The 23,075-nt window shown below is 37.6% G+C and overlaps 1 protein-coding gene across 2 annotated transcripts in view; it reads left to right on the top strand.

The window, feature by feature from the left end:
• LOC114535176 overlaps positions 1-23,075 on the top strand; it is a 43,700-nt gene that overhangs the window by 4,971 nt on the left and 15,654 nt on the right. For both annotated transcript variants that reach the window (XM_028556557.1, XM_028556556.1), the window contains 4 exons: positions 7,453-7,737; positions 8,333-8,563; positions 13,132-13,247; positions 14,214-14,272. In XM_028556557.1, the coding sequence (XP_028412358.1) occupies positions 7,453-7,737; positions 8,333-8,563; positions 13,132-13,247; positions 14,214-14,272 (691 nt within the window). The remainder of the gene's footprint in view (positions 1-7,452; positions 7,738-8,332; positions 8,564-13,131; positions 13,248-14,213; positions 14,273-23,075) is intronic.

The raw sequence follows: 23,075 nt of genomic DNA, 5'->3' as shown, positions 1-23,075 counted from the left end.
ATTTACAATTCTAAAATAATAAAAGTTGTTTACAATATGTTGATAAAAAATATTTAAAATATGTATATAGAACCTTTGGTTTGAGATTAAAAAAAAACAAAAAAAAACAACAACAAGAAAAAAACGCCTACTTCATTTGACTAATGGCGTTAGAAATTTCAGCGCCATTTGGATCTATAAACAGTTCATGTTTAGAACGTCTTGAACCTCTTAAGCACATGACCGCTGATTTGAGGAGATTAAAAGATAGTTCAGCTCTCAGCCAATGAATAGTTGCACTATAAGTTATGTTCTTTCGCTCCGCGAGCTTCTGGGCCAGCTCTGTCATGAATCTGTCAGCTTCCCTGCCAAGTCCTCCATATGCGGAGAAAACAAGAGGGCTAAAGGAACCGTGTTCTACTTCTATCATCCGCTGGTTGTAGTGTCGTTTCTTCTCTTTCTCATTGCTTGTGAAGGCGGCATCCAGTTTCTGGTTTAGGTGGCTTTTTGCGAATGGATTGAACACCCTTACATCAAAAAATGTTTGATGTAAAAATGATAAATGTTTTATAAAAATGATTTATGACAAATATCAGTAAACTACGTATATGTTGTAAAATAATAGCCATCTAACTTGCTATCTTGAACGGTAGAATTCAATTTTTTGATATGTCATTTGCTCAAAAGTTAACTTTGAGAATGTTTTTTTGCCATCTAGAAAAAAATGTTATTTCTACACTGCATGGTGGCGAAATATAGAGTTATATTTTTTAGATGAAATACCAAACTTTGAATTTTTACCTGGCAATTCTAGAAGTAAAAGCAGAAGTGCGAATTTCACAAGAAGCTTTTTAAAAGCTTCTTGTGAAATTCGCACTTCTCGTGATTGTATTTCCCGTTTTTTCCCGTTTTAATTTCCATTCATTTTTAATCCAAAAAGAGCAATGTCGGATGGATAAATAAAATTTGCCCAAAAAACAAAGAGCAAAAGATCCTTGGCTTTAAAATTGCATTTCTTCTGCTAAAAAATCGACTTTTCCTTCCTAGCGCATGCGCATTAAAAGCAGGGGGAGACGATTTGCCTCGAGTTCTACCTCTGTGTAGTTGCTCTGCATGTGATCAAGAGCAGGTGTGATTAAACTCAAACCCACCTGCCGAACCCCATGCGTTACTTTCCTAGCACCTTTTGCCAGATTGGAGGTCCGTATAGGGAATTATTTCCCAAGGTCTCAAAAACAGTCCGAGACCAAAGCCCGAGGGACGTTTTTGAGACCGAGGAAAATATTTCCCTATACGGACAGACTAAACTGATAAATAATAGATTATTTTTTTCTTGCGGTCCGAATTCATATTTTAGCGTTGGCTCTGTGGTTTTAAATCTAGCGCGGACCGCTCGCGTAGCCAATCAGATTGCAGGAAACGCTAAAATATGAATTCGTACCGCAAGAAAAAAAAAAAATAAATAAATATATTATTTACCAGTTTAGTCGGTCCGTATAGAGAAATATTTCCCTCGGCCTCAAAAACGTCCCTTGGCCTTTGGTCTTTGTTCATTTTTCCTTACTGTTACTCTTCATCTTTCTCGTATTCGTATCGCTGCAGCTGCTGCGGCGTCTCGTTTCAGTCTAAATTCTCCCACAGATGGATCCAGACGACGATCCATATCTCTGTTTTTCTTTCTTCGCTTGCTTCGTTATATCGCACGAGAGTTGTGATGGGTACAGGTGTTGTATGGAACGTTCTAGGTGGCTTTTACCCGCTCGGAGCTTCGCTACACGAAGAACTCCGTCGCGTCTGGCAATCAGGTCCTCCACGATAACTAATTTCCACTTGTTTCGGTTGCGTTCCTCGGCTCTGATTATTACCACGTCACCCAAGTTGAACGAAAATCTCTTGTTGTGGTGTTTGAGATTGTGTATTTCTCGCAACTCTCTCACGTACTCGTTCGTCCATCTTCTCCACATCATATCCTTGTATTTTCGATGCGCTTCGCGGTCTTTCTCAAATCTGCTTCTTCGATATCTCGGTAATCTTGTATCGGGAGTAGATTTGGTCGATGGAACATCAGGAAATTTGGTGTCAGTATCGTCATGTGTATATCGTCCTCGACGTAGCTGAGGGGTCTGTTGTTTAATGCGACTTCGACATCAAGCAAAAGTTCTTGTAACGCATCCCAGGTAAGTACTCCCGCCAGCTTTGTAAATTGCGCTCTTTACTAGATTATCAAACTGACCACTCCACCATGGTGCTCTACTCGTGTTAAATTGCCATTTAATCTCGTATTTCGCGAGCCAGTCGCGTAGTCATTGATCTCTGATTAATTGTTTGAGCCAGTTTCCTGCTGCCACAAACGTCTTCCCATCGTCGAAATAGATCTTCTGCAGCCGCCCTCGTCTGCCGATAAGACGTTTCAAGCTTTATAGGAACTCGTTTGTTTCTTGACTCGGGATTAGTTCGACGTGAACTGCTTGGGTTAGACTGCACGCGTATAATATTATGTAAGATTTTGCTTCGTGTTTCTTTTTGGTTGGATATTTGAGATTAACTTTTCGGTGAGTAGTTCGTTACCGGGTAGATACACAGGATAATGTCCTGGTATTCTGCCTTCACACTCGTAGAGGCCTTTCGCGTTTTTCTTCAAGTTCAGCCGTTGTTGGGCGTTGTTAGACTCTTTTTCCCAAAATTCAACTTGTCGACTCATCTCCTTGGTTGTTAAGGGTCCAACTATCTTGTTTTCACGACTGTTCTTTATCTTGTTCGCGAAACGGCTCATTCTCGCTGTTATTCGGAACGTTTTCTAGTAATCATGCTTTTGCAGGAGTTGGTTTAAAATCGTCTTCCAATGGAACTGTCACCGCGAATATCCCTTTTACCGCCGCTTTTGTTTCCGCTTTGTGTCTCACTGGTATCACTACTGGTAGTGATGTTGGGTGGCCATTTTTTTATGATCGAGCAACCAGCTGGGGCCTTGCCACCAAAGACTCTCAGATTGATGTACGTTACCGCCTTGTCTGCCAAGATTGGCTGGATTATCACCTGATGTAACGTGCCGCCATTCGATGCAGCTCTTTCCTGGATTTTCCTGACACGGTTTTTCACGAACTGTTTGTTATAGTACATCTTACTCTCTTCACAGTGGTAATGATAAACTCTTAATCCCTAAGTGTAGAACTGACAAATTTGCCAACAGTTTTTTTAATTTTGCTGGAAGTGGAGCTTTTAATATTTGTAAATAGTAAGAGTAAACCATAACAGACACGCTATTCTTATCATGTAATTTTAACTATATTTTATTGTAGAGTAACATTTTAATCTTGTTAACCAATGTAATTCAGTCTTTGAGTCTTTGACTGCGAAATTGGTACTTCTAATAAATCTTAATCTTAAATAAATATATTTAAGTTTAATTATATTGCTCTAACGAAGCTTACTTCTTCAGTTTGCGTATTAGGTTTGTCAAGTCGACTTAGGCTGCCCGCCTTATTGTTTGGTAGTCGGGGGTGATTTCCCTTCAAAGGAAGGCGAGTCTCATACCAGCCCTCCGGATTTCTTGTCAGTTGCTTCTTGAACTCTTCGTACACCATGCCCTGGTCACCGGTTACAGAGTCCTCTAGCCTAAGCCTGTCTAGTCTACGCAATCGCTCATGCTTTCTTTGCCGGGGGTGAGGATTGTCCATCCCAATTGGAAATTTCGTGAGCTCGGCTACCTGCATGCTTATTGGGACGTCCAGTGTGGGGTTTAGTCTCGGTCTGAATTCGGGCATATTCGCTTGCACCCAGGATTAGGTGCACTGGAGGTTCCGGTTTTTTGTCGTTGTCTTGCATTTGGACTTCACTCAAATGTGGAAATTTGGCCACAGGTAATTGCGGTTTTTAACGTCAACAATTACAATCCCATTCCCAGTGCTTGAGGCGATCAACAAGGAACTTGAGTTGTCAATTCCGTTATTTACACGAATATCACAGATGCTCGAATGGTAGCGTTCCATTTGTGGTGGGTTGAGCACCGTCCATTTTTCTAAAGCTTTTACAAGTTGGGGGAATTTCTACTCCTGCAAATCATCGTCCATACGAACAAGGTCCACTCTAATGCCTTCTAGTTGTCGATCGTGGCTCGGACATAACCATTTACGTCATTTAGCTTTAGTTTCTCGTAAAATTGATATTTTGCACATAGCTATTTACTATCTCGCTAGATTTCCCATACCTTGTTTGCAGTATATTTCAGGCTCTTTCGTAGCCCTCGGTTGTGTACGGTAACCCTTGAATTGCGATCCTCACCTTTGGAGTTACTAATTCCTTTAGGTGATTGAACTTTTTCTCTGCTAGGATTTCTGCTGCCTTGATTTCGGCTTCGAAATGTTTCCCAAACCGTAACCAATCTGCGTAAGTGCCGTCGAACTTTGTAATTTGCAGCTTCGGAAACCTTGCGTTGGATTTACGCGATTCGTTCTCGTTCAACCTTTTCATTTTCTGGTACTGTTCATTCTCTCTCCCGCAGTTCATTCTTTTTCGTAGTCTCGGCGACGGTCTACAACTCGGAGATCGCATTCTCGATATGTATAATGTTGTTCGATTTTATTCCTTCGGTCCATGCTCGTACCTCATCAGATGTAATTCCCTCGCCAAGCTTGATTTCTTGAATTCCTATCTTCAAATTATGTACTTCTTGTAGTTTATCGTTTAGCGTTTACCGTTCACGCTCTGGTAGGTTAATCTTGGCTTTAGTAATTATCTCCCTTGTTTCTTCGTTAGTTAGTCGAAGGAGATCTGCTTTTGCTTTTAATTGTTTTACAAGATCCTCAGATGGTTGCGTTGCGTGTGCCACAGTATCAGGAAATGCTTCTCCTGATCTCTAATTATTACTCACATATTTTGGTTTTTAAGGTTTTTTATTCGCGATATCTCTTCACAGGTTGTTCCTCTACTCTCTGCGCTGTCTCGCGCTACTCTGCCCTCACTCTGGTCTCACTCCCATACTTATGTTGTCAATCAGCTGTTGTTTTTCCTTGATCACATTACTCGCGCTTATTTGGCAATGTCTGCTATATAAACGTTCTATAGTTAAAAGTTCAATTTACGCTTTTATATAATGTCACTAATTAGTGAACAACTGTCAACTTCCCAACACACACTAAGAGATTCAGGAAGATAATATTTTACTCAAGTTACTAATGCAACACTTCCTTTCGATGCAAACGCCATTATTTTAAATGTATAATCAAGATTGTTTATTTTAAGCGTTCATTTTTAATTTCAATATTATTATGTATGCTTTGTGATGTCTCTTTTCGTGACTTGGGAACTGTCCTCTTATTGTTTCAACATGTACTTAATATAGTTGATGGAATATCGGTTTCAAATTTTGTGCGATGAGCAGATGAGCACATGCTCGTAACTGCTCATGAGCAGATGCTCATCTGCCCAATGAGACAGGCCCATTGAAAAATTTTGTCGATAAAATGAAAATTAATGTATGAACTAGCGGTGGGGAAGAAGAAAATTGCAGACATTTAAAATTTATTTGTCTCGCAATTATAGTTACAGCAATAAAAAATAAATTCTTGTAAATCCTTTTATCGCTTTTTGCTCGTTTACCATGGTTTCCTTAAGAAAGGTTTAGTAAACCATTTGACTAAGTTTAAATTATAATTTTCATCATCGCCATCATCATCATCACTGCCTTTATTTTCCTCCACATCTTCAATCTGGTGGTCGTTTAAAAGCCCTCTAAATTAGAAAATCTCTCTCTCGCTGCAACTGCAGCTTCAATGGCTTCCTCTTGTTCAAAATTGTCATTTCTAATAAGCGTATCTTTTGTGTGCATTATTTTCTGATGTACTGGAACTTTCTTTAGTTGTCTCTTCCACAAAAGTACGTAGGTATTTTCTAATTATTTCTGGAGTTTGGGCATAACATTCAAGTAAGCTTTCTCTTTTGCAAGGTGCTCGTCGAAACCACTGTTTATAAGGAGTTCTTTCATTTTCTCGAAAGCTGTGTTACTTCTTTGTTTTGCTTGTTCTATTATAGCAGTATCCAGGGATCCATTTCTTCTTCACATTCTGAGACGTCGTCGAACTTCCTTATTGCTGGATGGAAATGGTCGAGACATCTTGGAAATCTTTTTCTTGTCTGTCCGATTCTGCTTTAAACATGTTTCTCTCTTGTTCTCGTAGTGGACAGTATCCCTGCTCGTGTCTGCGTTGATTGTAACCGCGGCTAAAGTATCTTCCACAAAATTGGCAGCTCATCCCATTTCCGCACCAGAAGTGTGGAAATGCCTTGTTTTCGAGCATCAATGCAGTTTTATGAGCAGTTATGGGCATATCCTCATCTCATGAGCAGTTATAAGCATGTAACAGACATTACTTTTTAAACTTAACAATATCTATTATATGTAAGAGTTTGGACCTGCATGGCCCTGAAAGATCTCATTGAGCAGCTGCTCATGATCTCCTACGTCTAATATAAACTTCTACATATAATAGATATTCTAGAGGTTTTAAAGGGTCGTAATTTCGAGTGGAATTATACACACTTCAAATTTATACCAGAACAGTTAATGAAAAAACGAGTCAACTATAGGTCCTCCGAGAGGAATCGAACCTACGCTTTTGCGATGCCGGTGCAATGCACTTTCCGCTTTTCCGACATCCCACGGTGCGTGATTTTGCCGCTATTTTGGGAGAGGGTTAATTCTACTTACATTTATTGTTTTAAAAAATCAGCATTCATATATTATGAATACAGGATCAATATATACCACTTATTAACCGAATTTGAGGTCCGTACTAGAAAAATATCAGGCCGAGGTCTTGACAGTACAGACCGAAGCGATAGCGAGGTCCGTACATAAAAGACCAAGGTCTGATATTTTTCCAGTACGGACCGAACGTATTCGGTTAATAAGGGATTTATTATACGGCATACAGTATTTAGTTTATTTATTTATACAATGCGCTGCAGCATTCTTGCCGGCTCTTTCGCCAGTTAGTCGCCAAGCAAGCACTGTTCAGTGGCTTCCAAAACTTTGTTTTTTACTCGTTAAATAAGAATGATGCAGTAATATAAACAAAAATCAAAGATGAATAAATATATAATATTCACATGTACCAAATAATGCTCTCATCGTCCATACTCCGTCGATATTTTTCGCGTCAAAAATAAAAGTGCAAGCTTGTTTTTGTTCAAATATATGAGAGTTGGACCGTTACTACGGCAACGGTCCAATACTGGGGGATTCCAGACCAGCAAAGAGCCAATCAGCGCATGCCATTTTAGTCACGAGACCGCTAGCTATATTATACCGAACCTTACACGGTAGGAGCTGTTTGAGGCATATAGTATTCGCTGAAAAATATCATGGTCAGCATATGGTATAAAGCATGCTCTGTGATTGGAAAAGTTGGTTGTTAGGTATAATATAATGTGGAATAAATAATTATAAAAAAATGCATTTTTCGTTTTATACAGCCAATCGAGCTCCGTATATCACTATGCCTGGTCGTTTCTACGCTTTCGAAAAGAGCGAATTCCAACTATCGATTAATGCTACTGACCCTGAAGGATATAAATGGAAGTACGAATGTCTGCCGAATGCAACAGTTGGTATATCAAAAGATATGGAGAAAAAAATTGTTAGAATTTTTGTGAATAGAACTGGAAGATTTTCATTACGAGTAACAGATGGTGAAAGGCTTGCAAGCAGCGTTCATACAATCGAAATTGTCGCCTTACCGTGTTTGTGCCAGAATGGAGGTAAGACAATGCGTGTGATAAACATGTATACATAACATGTTCTCCCGACCCACTTTGTCTAGTTTTGCAATAAGATCATCCATTCCACGTTGAAAAACATTTTTGATGCTTTACAACTCGTGGGCAATTTGCTCAAAAGTGATTCAAAAGTACACTTTTACCGAGCATATCTAAACCGTTGATTTTAGTGAAAACCGCAATGTAATAACTAGAGATTTGCCAAAAAAAATTCTTATAATAAATATAACAACCCAATATATAACATTTAAGAATGCCATCAAACAATTATGAATTTAAAATAATTTATTTGTAACGTTTCGTTTTTAACTTAAGACATCTTCGGACTAAATTATATAAAATTAGTTTAAATGATATAATGATAAACTAAATGATATAAAATTACATAAGATTTCAAATCTTATGTAATTTTATATCATTTTTCTGCAGATGTCTTAAGTTAAAAACGAAACGTTACGAATAAACTCTAATTCATATTTATAACGAAGCTAAATAGTGTTAGATATTCAGACACCAAATGTAAACAAACATTTTTGTTTGCATACGAAATTGACTTCCGCTTTAATGTTTTTTAAAGGTAAATGCCAAGGGAAGAAAAATGTGTCAACAGTGCGTGCTGATTTCGCAAGTTTCAAATGTGGTTGTGTGAAACCGTATACGGGGCTGTTGTGCGAAATTAGCCCATGCGATAACCTGCCATGTTTTCGTGGGGTAAATTGTTCGGTAACAGGCGAGAGGTTGAAGTGCGGGAAGTGTCCTTCGAAATTTGAAGGTGATGGTAAAGACTGTCAGCTTATTTTACCAGATGGTAAGTAATTAAGAGATAGAAAACATTTTCCGTGTTTCTATACAGTTTTAGTATACACCCGACTATTGTCTATTACAAATCCTACATTCTGATTGGCTACTCAACCATTGTCTATTCGTGGTGGTTAACGTTTGGGAGAAATTCGCTCGCGCGACCGTATAAAATTGAATTAATTAAATTTTTTTTCGAAGTAATTGCGGTGTATCGATTATTTTCTCGAAATTAATATATCTAGGTGCAGGGTGTATACTAAAACAATTAGACAACTCGCCTTCGTTGTCTATGAGCGAATAATCAACTCAGGCTTCGCCTTCGTTCACTATTCGCTCGTAGACAACTCGGACTCGTTGTCTAATTGTTAAATAGAAACACGCGTGGGAGTTTGGGAGAACGAGAAATAATCAATTATTTCGAGTTTGGAGCAGTTACGGGTTTTGATAAAACTTGCTTGTTATGACGAGATATTATGTTTTTAAATTTGGGCATACAGCTGTAGCTAACTTTAACTGCATTTCGGTTGAATAATTTTTGCAAACTACTTTTAGATGGGAAGTGTTTATCGATAAGTTGCAGGAATATCCGAGCGATGTTTGTCTTCACTGATTTGCTAAACGGGGGATTAAACTTGTAACCGCTCCAACTTAAGATACTTGCAACTGCAGGAACCCGGAAGAATTCCCTTAAAATATTGTGTACTGTATAAGGCAAGGGTGGCATCAGTCGACGGGCAAACTAAGGAATACATAGGTATGACGGCAAATACGTTCAAGGAAAGATACCGTAACCACAAGAAATTGATTAACAATGAGAAATATGAAAAAGAAACAGAACTCTCAAAATACATCCCGGGGTTGAAAAAGGACGGTATGGAATTCGAATTGAAATGGTCAGTACTGCGACATGCTTATTCTTACAAACCTGGTGGAAGGCGTTGTAATCTCTGCATCGAGAAAAAACGTTATCTAATGAAAGCCGATTAGCATATTCTTCGGAATCGCGAGAGATTTTATGCTTGGAATTTTAAACGCACGCGCAAGCAATAATTGTCAGTGTGCATCAGCTTACGGTTGATCAATTGATCACGCAAACCAATATCACGAACTGAATTTAATCGCCTGAAGATCGAGACAATCGTGAAATTCTGAGTAGTGATAACTAAATAAATTCATTGTAAGAATTAAAGGAGCAGTGCCATAGCGTGTGCATCTTTTCTGCGCATCGCTAAACTTGAAAACGTCGGCTTGAAAACGTCGGCGGACGTTTTCAAGTTTGATATATTCAAGATGGCGTCCACATCTGGAAAACGTACTTCGAAAGCTCCGTTTCTCCAGAGTAGCGTTCGTGGTTAAAATATACATCTATCCATTCGCCTGATGATCGCCTTGAGCGTGAAACACCGTGTAGCGATGACAATATTTTTAGATTAAACATTTATATATATATATATATATATATATATATATATATATATATATATATATATATATATATATATAGATGTCTTAATAAGAATGTAGTATATGAAATTACGTGCTCACATTGTAATTTAAAATACGTAGGAGAAACAGGTAGAACAATAGGCTCACGTATCAAAGAACATTTAACAATGAGACAACAAACTATATACAAACATTTGATGTCCCATAAGAGAAAGAATCAGAAACCTGTAATCGAAGATATCGAATGGAACATTATACATAACAATTTTGCACAGGAAAATGAGCGCAAGTGCATTGAGGCAATAGAAATACGGAGACACAAGGATGATTTAATGAATGGTTGTATTGGCAGAATTTTAACAATATAGTAATTAAGAACCATTATAAACTCTTTTATAGCTTTTTTACATATCTTATACACAATTATATATATATATATATATATACACACATTTTTTAGGTAGGATACTTAGCATAGTAATTTTTTAGACAATAATATGTAATTATCATAATTTTAATCAGAGACTACATGTACATATAAGACCTATCACCATCAATCATTGTAAATTTTATTCTCCACTGAAGAAGCCCTAACCGGCGAAACGTTTGGAGTAAATATATATTATTTTATGCCTGAAGAAGTCATTCTTTTTAACAGAACATTCACAATAATACCAGGCATGGCAACCAAAACACCTTCATATATATAATATATTATATATATATATATATATATATATATTAATATATATTTATTATATAAAGTGTAGTGCTTTATAGAGATTTCGAGCACTGATAAAACTGATAATTTCACATGTGAGATTATTTATGATAATTTTACATGTGAAAATTATTGCTTTTCAACCAATCACGTAGCTTGTTGATAGTGGGAAAAATCTGATTAGTATGCAAGCAATCGCAAGAAGTGGAAGCATGTATTTTGACAATTTTGACTATTTTCGAGTTTTGTATTTTTGTTTTTCATCTTCTGTAAACTGGTTGTTCTTTTTGATGTACAATTTCACTTAAAATTTTTAAAGTATGGCATCGAATCGCTTTGTACCTCACAGTGAGGACGACATTCAATGTTTTGTGGACACAGAAGCAAATACAAATACGAAGAAAAAAACGGCAAGTGATGTTGGGCTCGTTAAACTTTTTCTTGCGAATGAGGGAGAACTAGACCCATTGAAGAGATTCCTCCGCCAAATTTAGATCGATATTTATCTAAATTCCTTGTATCAGTCCGAAAAAAGTCTGGTGAAGAATATGAACCAACAACTTTGCGAGGTTTCATAGCTTCTGTGGACAGATACCTTAAAAAATTTAGATACAGCGAGTCAGTTATCAATGGTCAAGGTTTTGCGAATACTCGAGATGTTTTGAAGTCAAAACAGAAGCAATTAAAAAGACTTGGTAAAGGGAACAAACCGCAAAAGCTGCTCCACTTACTGATGACGAGATAACTGCACTGTTTACTTCGAAAGTTATGGGAATTCATTCAGCAGAAGCCCTCGTTAACATTCTCTGGTTCAACAATTGTTTGCACTTTGGTTTGAGAGGAGGCAAGGAACAACGAGATTTGAAATGGGGAGATATTGAATTAAAAACCGACCTAAATGGCAAAGAATACCTCGAATACTCTGTAGAGAGGCAAACAAAAACTAGACCAGGTGATAATCCTGCAAATCGAAGAGCAGTAAAACCAAAAATGTTTGAAAACAAAGCCGTTGGACCGGAGCGAATCCGGTTTTGCCTACAACTATATCGAAGTAAACGACCAGAACAAACCCTATCACCAAACTCGCCATTTTACTTAAGTGTAAACCATTGTCGTTCCCACGAAACATCACTCGAAGACTGCAAACCCTGGTTTAAAGCACAGATAATGGGTGTAAACAAACTTAATACTTTGATGAAAAATTGTGCTGCAAAGGCAGAGATTGGGGCTAATAAGCGTATTACCAACCACAGCGCAAGAAAAACCCTTGTCCAAAAACTTCAGGATCATAACGTGCCACCAACACATATTGCTCAAGTGACAGGCCACAAAAATCTTCAATCTATAAACAATTATAGCTGTTTACGTGAAGAGCAACAAGAAGCCATTTCATCGTTGTTGTCTGCAGACACTCCGTCGCCGTCACGAACCTTGTCACAAACGACGAATGACACGTACTCAAGGGCATTAGTCCTTGAGGCAGGGAAGCAAAACAATGAAACAGAAACTTTATCGATGTTCAGAGGTAATTATATTACTGGTGGTACTTTCAACATACACGTTGCAAGCTCTACAGCGTCAAATAGCCAAACTTTAATAGCTGAAAGTCCGAAGAGAAAATATCGTAGACTCTGTCCTTTAGAAAGTAGTGATAGCAGCCAAGAAACCTAAGTATATTTTCAAACTTTCTGAATAATCTGTTGCATAAATAGCATGAATTATAAAATGCCATGTAACCTACTTTTAAGTTTTGCATGCATTGCCATTGAAAGGTTTCTCGTTTTAAATTTGTTTTTTTTCAGTTGAAACACGTTAATATTTATTAAATAAAGCATTTGAAGTTGATGAAAATGGATATATATTGTTTTTGTAAAAACTATACGCTTTATATAATAAACAGAAAAATACATGGATGCTTGGAAATATGGAATTTATTTCTCGTGCTGAGAAAGATATCTCACTCGTTCGCTGCGCTCACTCGTTCGATATCATTCTCTACACTCGAAATAAATTCCATATTTCCGCGCATCCATGTATTATTCTCTATATATATATTTATACAGTTGTTATCAAAAAGGTTGTCCCTATCAATATATATACAAATATATAAATATCAATCACGTGAGCATTAAACATTGTTTATTCCGCTCATTTTTGCCTTGTTTTTTATTATTATCAATATTTTTAACCTTACTATTATATTTATGAAATTTTTAATAAAGATTTTCACGGATTTCCCATAAAATTAACGTATGCACTAAAATCACGTGACTGATATTTACCTATTTATATATATTTCAATATGACAACCTTTTTGATAACGACTGTATATATATATATATATATATATATATATATATATATATATATATATATATATATATTGTGTTTATTATCAATATTTTTAGGCATCATTTTTGTTGAGGCGGAGTTGGCTATCGTTTCCGGATTGAAGTGGAATGCTGTACTTTCAAATAAAACTACGCAGTTTTACAAGCGTATAGCAGAAGAAATCGAAACCCAGGTATACACACACAAATGTGTACATATCTATATAATAACGTTAAGAATTAAAGCAATTTCATTGGTCGAGAGCAATGATCTATAAGAGGAAAGACGCACGGTTGAAATCACAGGTAATTTTAAGTCTAATATCTGTAAAATTACTACTTGCACAATTTTTCAAGTGTTGTGGAAACTATTTGCCTGTTTAGTTTCGTATTTTCCGATTTTATTTTGTAAAACAAATAGGTATAACATCGAATCGTTGTCTTTTCAGTTATAGATACACGGTATGACCGTTATTTGTACACTTATAGATCTCATCCCGGCGGTTTTGGGGCCACTTTGTTTTTTTATCATGCACAAATAACGTCATACCGTTTATCTATAACTGAACAGACAACGGTTCAATCTTATCTTTTTGTTAAATACATACAAGTATATACAAATATATATGCAGTCGTTGCCGCAAAGGGTTTCCTGATGATATACATAAATACCTAAATATCAATCACGTAACCTGTATATTTGCGTGCATGCGTTTTCCGTGGTTTTCGGCGACCTTATAATTTGGAGTGGCAATGCCTTATTCTAATAGCATAAGATGGAAAATGATATATTCTGGTTTAGATATGCTATAGCATCACATTGTAATGTCCCCATAATGATCGGTATAAAGCTGGAAAATTTCATCTTGCGCCAATCTCAGAAGTAAAAATGTCCCAAGGCCGCCATCTTGCTGGCAAGTGTTTATTGCCTGACATTGCGTGATATTTGTCATGAAGTAGCCTAATTGTTTTTTATGCTCTCTGCCGTGTCACCTATTTCACTACTTTTTTTTGCATTTGCGGAGATAAAAATTCATTTAAAAATTAATTTCTATCAATTAAAAGCCATTGAGGTACCACTAAAACGGTAGAAATAGCAGGACAAATCGTCAGGCTGTGTATACTGCTTATAATAACGACTTTATTCTATGTTTTTTTAGATTAAAAAAGCCTATAGAGATGCCGAAGACTTTTGGAGTGTAATTATCGTGTGCTTTCGGTACGTTTACAGTTTGGTAGTTTGTTTGACCGGAGTTAAAGTTGAGTACTAAGATTTAGTTGATAGCAGAGAGATTTTGAAGCATTTAATGTTTATTTTATAAATATTAGACCCAGAAGTGGCAGCTAAATTACTTCCAACTCTAGTATTAACATATATCAGTGCCATGAAACTATAATGAATCAAATTGTTCGTTTAGCTTCAACAGCGTTGTAACTGGAAAGGTAGCCAGAGACAGTTGCCTTTGAGACCGTTAAAAACTTTCAAAAGTACAGGCCTGGTTAAAATTCTTTCCAAAATGTTGCAATCGCAGCAGATATTGTAGCTCCTTCCCTAACATACATACAGCATAATACTGTCTCTAATAAACTATAACACTGCGGTTGCGGTTCGGTTTCGGTCGACCGATAGAAACTGCCGACGACCGCAATGAAAAAAATACCTTCGCAGTGGCCGTTCGCTTCCGAACGAAATGTTATGAACAGCTGAGAACGACAACACAATAATCAAAAGGAAAAAATCTAATAAGAAATGTCTGTCAGACCGTGTTAGGCCGAGCCTCCGTCTCACCTCGGTTCGACCTCGGTTTGACCTCGGTTCAACCGCGATCAGACCGAGGTTTCACCTAGGTTAACCGCAGTTTAATTTATTACTTTCTATTTAATGTCACATGACCTCCCATCCCCCCGGGGGGGGAGTCCACACGCACCTCTAAAAATATGAACGCTTTTTAGTGCAAAGTTTGAGAAAGTTTCAGTCAGTCATAGTGTAAACGTTACGGGGGGTAGGTTGATTTATGCGTATAGTAACTTTTTGTATATGATCAGTAATTTAAAGTTTTTAAATCAGTTTAACTTGCTTTATTTATTAATGCACTATATCTCTTTTGCAAAGTACACCAAAATTTTGAGGAATTCTGACGGTTACTGTAAATTTTGGAGCATTGCTTTTCCGCGGTTTGGGTTTGTTTCAAAGGGATTTGCGCGGTATTACCCTCCCCACGAACACCCGATTTTTTCTTATGCGTCGCAACTGCGCATGTGCCGTCGAGACTTGAACATTATTCACGATGTAAAGAAACGAGGAGCGACGAGCATTGCTTCAAAACATTCCGGGCGTAAAAATCGAGCAATTCTTTGAGAATCTACGTAATTTATCAACTTATGTTATGAATTACGAGCATTCAATTCAACACAAATATAAATATAATTTGGAAGGTTTATTCCATAAATAGAGCTAAGAGGTTAGGAAGAAACGACGCTGTGTTGTCCCCGAGCCGGTGCGGAGCACCGTGCGAGGGTACTAATTCCGCCCGGAGATTAGGAATTACACCCGGGACCCGGGAGAACATAGCGAAATCCAAAGTTGCCCAAATGCACTGAGCTATATAATAATTCCTGGAGGACCGGCTCCTAATGTTTTTTTCTCAAAAAGTGAAGCAAGAAACATGGCGGATTTTTCGTGCTGACGCCAGATATGGTCCCACTGGGCAATGGTAATGACCACTGACACGGCTCAATATTGAGCCCGCTCCAACATTCACTCCCCCCTGCATATTTTTATAAACACTTAGCGGTAAATTGTTTTCGTTATGAATTTTTATTTTTCGACCTTTTTTCTACTATTTGTTAATTTCATTTTAAGATCTACACAACTGACACGTACTTGTCGTGCTTTAAATGTGGCATACGATTGCTAAAAGCTGAAAATTTTCAGTAAATAATGGTGATATTTGAAAACATTGGCGAACTAAAATCTCGAAAGTATTTGAATATGAAGTTTTTATATCATATTTTAAGAAAACGGAAATTATTTACGTTTTATAGGTATGCTTGGTTGGCTTAAGTCGTATTACATATTCACCATTTATAATATGAGACAGAGTATTAACTATAAACTACAGTTTGACTTTGTATGTGGGAATCAGTTCATTGTCATTGTGCTCACTCAGTCTTTCACTAGCTGGTTGAAAATCTCATGCTATATCATAGTGCTATATATGTGGAAAAAAAAATTATAATCAATATCACTTAGCCAAAGGGCAGCTGATTCTGAATTGAAAAAGGGCAGCTGATTTGAACAGGCCCAAGATTGCCAAACTACCTGAATAAGCTGATCAAAAAACACAGGAATATTTCCCCCATTTGTCCTTTATATTTACCTTGGCTTTTTGCCAGCTTTTAAAACATAACTGACCAGTCTAGCAGTAAGCTTTGACAATATGAAAAATCAAATTATAAAGCATAAAAAAACTGAGCAGATGTATGTAAGTTCAACTATGTTTCACAATAATTAGTGACCAAGGATCACCAAGCAGATTTTGCATCTTGTGTGTTTTAATTTTAATAGTTTGAATCCTGGGTTTGCATGAAAATGGTGATAACTCAGAGCTTTGTTTTATATTTTAACCATAGGTATGCTGGTAGAGGATTTTTGGGAACAACACTATTACTTTTGACCTAAGCAATTAGTATGTGGACTGCATCTGCTTTTGAAATGTTAGTAATTGAGAAAGAACTGAATAAAAATAGTGATATATTAACATTACTTTGAATTATTATAGACCATATAGGGTCTATCATAGTCATAATTGGTAATTTTGTATTGTGTGTATTGTGTGTAGTTTTTGCCTAGATGGAAAGTAGGCAAAAATTTATTTTCCCACAATTGACATATAAATCAAGCATTCTTCTACTGTTTAACTCAGTTAAAATAGTCTCATACTCTCAAAGAATAGCAGTTTATAACACCTCTTTTGGACATGTCTAAATTAATAAACAACTATTCAGCTTGATGGCATAGATACAGATGGATGCAAGGTTTAATAATAATAAAATGATATTAAACAATGCCCAGGCAAGTGCAAGGATCTGGCAAATAAATTTAAAATATATAATTTAGGACAAGAAATCCAAAGGATTGCAAAAACAACTCTACTTATAAATTCCATATGAGAAACAATTTATAAAACTATAAGCGTGAATCTCAATTCATTTTCTATGAGAGCTGTCAAAAATGCCATCGATGAAACTTCAGAAGTAAATATAAATCGGCTTACAAGTATATGAGTCGATATTCATCCTTTCTGGAGACTAATTGCATCAACTCACTGCAAAAAGAGTCCATTGCTTTTAAAGGTCGAAAAAATTGTAGAAAATAGTCGGATTCGTTTGAAAAAAAAACAAAAAACAAAAAATATTTTTCGAAGGCAGCCGGAGGGCGAAGGAGTGCGCCTGAAGCACTGTATCGCGGTTGTCAGTGGTCATTACCATTGCCCAGTGGGACCATATCTGGCGTCAGCACGAAAAAATCCGCCATGTTTCTTGCTTCACTTTTTTGACAGGAGCCGGTCCTCCAGGAATTATTATATAGCTCAGTGCCCAAATGTCATGGACGTTCAATGGTCATGGTACTTGTGCGCATGCGCGAAATGCGAACGAGTGTAGACTGGTAATCAGCAACTTCCGGATTGGCTAAGACGAAACGTTTGTGTTTCAGTGAAAAACGTCAGCAATTTAACTGTCATTTTGTAAACTATTTTTTAAAAAAATGTTTCGAAAACAAAATATGAAATTTGGAATAAAATAACAGATAAAACACTGGGAAGAGTTTAAAATATTATCAGAACTGGAGGAATTAGCGGCGAAAAGGAACAACTCGATTATAATCCTTGAAATGGTAGGAGTCTATTTTGTTTATTTCGAGGTTTATTTCGTGTTTGCTGTACGAATACATTTTATGACCTTGGTACAGTACACACGTAAAAACGCACGAGTTGTAACAAGCCTGCAGCAAGCTTGTCGCAAGCTCGTTTCAACAAGCTTGTTGCAAGATTTATTCGCACCGCTTGTCCCAAGTTGTTGTGACGAACGTGTAGCAAGTTGTTGTCAGACTTGTAGCAAGTTTGTTGTGACAATGCTGTACCAAGGTTGTTGCCAACAAGCTTGCTACAAGTCTGACAACAACTTGCTACAAGCTTGTTGAACTTGAGCTGTTCCAAGCTTGTTATAACAAGGCCGTTACAAGCTTTTCGTGACAAGCTTGCTGCAAACATGGCCGCGCATTAAATCTCGCTTGAAAACACGCGTGTTTTCCCGGAGATTGTGAAACAAAGAACAAACAACACAAAGTTTGATGTAAAAATCATATTATTTTAAAAACAAATTCAAAGGTTAGCAATTAAATACAAACTTCACATTTGAAGTACCCAAGATTACTAAAGGCTCAGTACAAGAACATATGTATTTTCCTTTCTGAGTATATAGCCTAATAATCAGTTCGTAAGAAAAGTTTCTTTGCATTCATATGGTAAAAATTAACTGGTGTATGAATATTCTTGTATAATACCAGTATTTCAGTCACTTGTTGAATTGACTTCGTCATCCCAAGAATCAACAGCTAGCTGCACCTCTTTCCTATAATTCACTTTGTTTGATACGACTTTCCGGCCAATACCTCAGTTTAGCTCCAGTTTGATAATCAAATTCCTATAAAGTATAATATACAATGGCTTCAGGAATCAGTTACTTTAAAAAATATGCAAATATTTTTGAGGAAACTGGTTTGCAAATACGTTGAGGAAACTCCATCCTGTCTGCTGTGGCGAGGGTCTTGCTTGCCATCCAAGTCCTGATCCAAGTCTAATGTCAAATAAGTAATGTACAAATACTTTATTACCATAATACGTAAATATATATTATTATTTCTAATCAGAGCATGCTAAAAACATACGCACAGATATTAAAAATAGGAAATTTTGCACTTTACCGCACACCTACTCGTCATTAAAAATATTTGAATTATTGAATACAAAAAACCGGCAAAGTTTCGATTTTGATAAATATCCACAGAAACTAAGAGTTCAATGTTTATAAAAAGCAATAAATTCGACAAATATTTTAAAAACTATATAGTTTTAAAAGTCTAGCTTGTGTACTATAATAAATTGTGTTGCCGGCGTTGTGTACGCCATATCAAATATTTGGATGAATTAAACGCACATACCTTTATTAAAACGTCGAACTGTAGTATTCTTCAAACTTTTTTAAGTTGCCCATCCGTTTTAACTGATATTTCAACGTTTAATAAACTTTTAAAGGCTTAAAAAATCAAAGGTTTTGGCACAAAGATAGCTCAATGACCAGGTGAATCAGTGAACTCTTGAAAAGACCAGGGAAATTTGCAAATATACTGACGTATATTTCAACCAATAAGATCACTTATACATAGTTTAAACAGAGTCTGAACCAATGAGATTACTCCGTTGAAATCGTCACTTCCTCAACGGTTCAACGGTTATAGATATCCTTGAAACAAGGAAATGTTCATCTGTAATGTTTTTAAGGAATTCGGATTCTTTTCAAATCTTATTACTAAAAGAAGTTATGAACTTCGTTGCAGAGTGTTAAAGTGTTTAAAAGCTCGTTGATCTTGCTTTTGCCATTTGATGAATGGCAATGATCAATAAAATCATATTTGGCCCAGTTCAAATTGATTTTGTTGTTATCGGAAAACTTTTGCCGTTAACAATGTCGCTACAACTTGTTGGAACTGTCTTGTTACAGCATTGTCACGCGCAGCCTTCGTACAAGCTTGTTGTGAAAGGCTTGTTACAACTTGATGACTATAACAACTTGTCAACAAGTTGCTCCAACAAGCTTGGTACAGCTTGTTGTCGACAAGCTTGGAACAAGTTGTTCCAACAACTTGCTACAAGTCTCCAAGCCAACAAGTTGTAGCAAGCTTGATGTCAACAAGCTTGCTACAACCTGTTGTCTCAACAAGCTTGTTACAACTTGTCAACAAGCTTGCTACAAGCTTGTTGAGCTAACAAGTTGTCAACAAGATGTGAGATTTTTAGGTGTGTATGTCGTTTTGCTCGGTTTTGCGAAGACGTGACCGACTATTAAAGGCTTTACATCATCGTAGACATAATATGCACGGCGGTTTATTTACATTATTTACAACGCAACTATTTTGGCTATTATGAAGTGACGGATAAGTTGTTGCCATCATATAAATATAGTGAATTTAGTCACAGTTGTTTGACGAAGAAAAGAGACTAAACTGAGAAAATCGCGCCCGGTTAGGCCGGTTTACATGGGCAACTAAAATTATAATTTAATAGTGAAAGCATCCGCGGGCCCGCGGCTACGGTAACTTGAGTTCTTTGAGTAATTACCTTTTGATTAATGTTTAACCTAGCTCATTATATTTTTACTGGCATAAGTCAAAATGTTTATGTTGGGACAAACGTCTGGTTGCTCAGGTATTACAGGGCATGAAAAATTTGCACTCTCCTTGGATCCCTAGTTTTATATTTTTACTACATATTACTGTTAATTGACTGTTCGATCAAATGTTTGAACGTCCCAGATCCCAAATTAACAGCATGTTAAATTCATCGTCTTGCTGTAAACATTCCTTAATCTTTTGTTCGGCATATTTTGCAGCTTGCCTCTTCTTCCGGTTTTCTTGTGTTTCCCCGACTTTTTCAGTGCTTGCGTTGTGTAATTCCGCTTCGCGTAGTGGACTTCGAATCTCGAAGGGACAGAGTAATTCTATCGGACGCTCTGGTGGACGCTCTGTGACGTATTTAATGACTCTCTGTTTCATCCATTTCCCTCTATTCTTTTCTTCACCAACAATAAGGACAACCTCACCAATCTGTGGTACTTCGTTACGGCTCTTGTTTACTCAATGATATTCCATTAGTCCGTGCACATATTCTTTTCGCCATCTTGACCTCGCATGTTGTTTCGCGACTTCTAACCGTTTTTGTACTCTGCTGATTTCGTCATTATAGGTTTCATCAGATTCAATCGTGCATGCATTTTGTCCCCAGAGGATCACGTTCGGTGTCAGAACTTGTTCTTCGCTATGGTCGCTTTCAACATAAGTCAGTGGGCGATTGTTCAGATTTCGTTCGATATCCATTATAACCGTTTGAAGTTGTTGGTATGTCAGGTGTGTTTTGCCCAGGGTCTTGTACAGGGTTTTCTTCAACTCTTGTATCAAGCGTTCGTAGATCCCTCCCCACCATGGAGATTTGGCAAGGTTAAATGTCCAGTGGATCTCTTGGGCAGCCAGATAGTTATGCAACTTTTCGCCCTTTCTTATTTTCTTTATCCACAACGCTGTTGCTTTGAATACTGTGGCTTTGAGACTATTCGCCGAGGTTGTGTTCTGATAAAGGAATTTAGTTTTTCTTGGAACTCTTCGGCTGACTGTTAATGTGTTAGTTCGGGGTGAAGTGCTCTCGATGTTGCGCATGTAGATATAACCACGTAACATTTCTCGGTCTCTTTCTTTCCCGCTTTGCAAATCAAAGCCCTGCGAAATCCACCCCTTGACTTGGAATGGTCTACTTTCGTTGGTTCTGAATTCAGGTAACGGGGCTGTCGTCGGTGCTCCATACGGCTTAGCTGAGAAACCCTTACACGTGTTGCATTTCTTAATAACTTTCTTCACTTTGGACCGCAGATGAGGCACCCAGTTTTTTCGTATTGCTGCCATAGTGTTTGCCACTCCTAGATGCATAATCTTCTCATGTGTGTGTGCTATTAACTTCTCCACAAATAGCCTTCGTCCTTGATAAGCTGCCACCCGGGGACCTCGGCCTCGTCTTGAACGGTACTCTGGACCTTCCGCACGCTGCAGTTTATTGCTGCTTCTATATCGGTATAGTATCGATTAGACCTTTCTTATGCACCTCACGTTTTTACGATCGTCATGCAGTTGTTCGCGAACCGTAGCGCCCATGCCGTCACTCTAACTATTCTCTAGTAAGAGTTCTTGTTTAACATGCAATAGGTCCCATTCGACTGCAGCATTTTCTTCTACGTGATAAACCGTTTGTCTGAGGGGAATGCTCTCCTGAGAGGTGTATTTCGTTCTCGCTAGTCTTGGTTAATCAGGCCAATGGCCTTCCCTCCCAATCCACTGAGGTCCCGTAAACCAGCCACCCTGCTCTATCCGGTTTATTGTTGCACCTGTACTTCCTAGTTCTGCGATATTCTCTTTGGCAGGGCAATACTTCCACTGGATCCCGATTTCGGCGGTTATTGACGCGATTTTCCTGACCCGATTTGCTACAAACACTTTCCAGTGCTTGGCGGGGCTACCAAACTGTCCATCCAAACAGTTATTGAGGCAACAGGTATTCGTTTAAGTGCAGAACATATGTTTTTCCCATATTCGCTGCCATCTGGCCGCTTACTCAATCTCGGGATTGAAGTATTCCTCTTCAAGATCCTCTACTTCGATGCAAGGAGGCCTTTCACTGTTCCAGTAACTTGTTCTATTACCGCTATTGTCACACACGAGCATGCCAAGTTACTCGCATCTGCGAAGATATGGAGGTGAATCGCGTTGATCTCCTTTAGGTCTTTCGCAACAAATCGTTATATTTTCACATTTCGAAGCTGTTTAGTCCACCTCAAACAATCATTTTTCAAAGGCGTAGATGCTTCAACATCCCAGCTTTTCTTCGTCATCCCAGCTCCCTTCTTCTTTTCATCCCAGCTTTTCTTTTCTTCTCATACTTCTCTGAAAATTCTTTTCCCTTCGGCCATGGTTGGCGACACAAATGCCCAACGGATCATACATTTTCCCCAGATGGCTGACGATGGACTTCTTAGTCACAGGCATTTTTTCCGGATACTCAGGTACTTTAATTAACGTCTTCCTTTTTGTCCCATCTGAGTCCCAGAATCTTTTAGGGATTTGGCATCCCTTCACTTTCCAGTGTTCCCACATTCGACCCACATTTGTGTAACGGAAACCTACCACTTTTCAATATCTT

This window comes from Dendronephthya gigantea, unplaced genomic scaffold (assembly GCF_004324835.1).
Source record: "Dendronephthya gigantea isolate DGI-Jeju-01 unplaced genomic scaffold, DenGig_1.0 000112F, whole genome shotgun sequence".
Lineage (NCBI taxonomy): Eukaryota > Metazoa > Cnidaria > Anthozoa > Malacalcyonacea > Nephtheidae > Dendronephthya > Dendronephthya gigantea.
The sequence above is the reverse complement of the archived record's forward strand: the minus strand, read 5'-3'. Positions and strand labels throughout refer to the sequence as shown.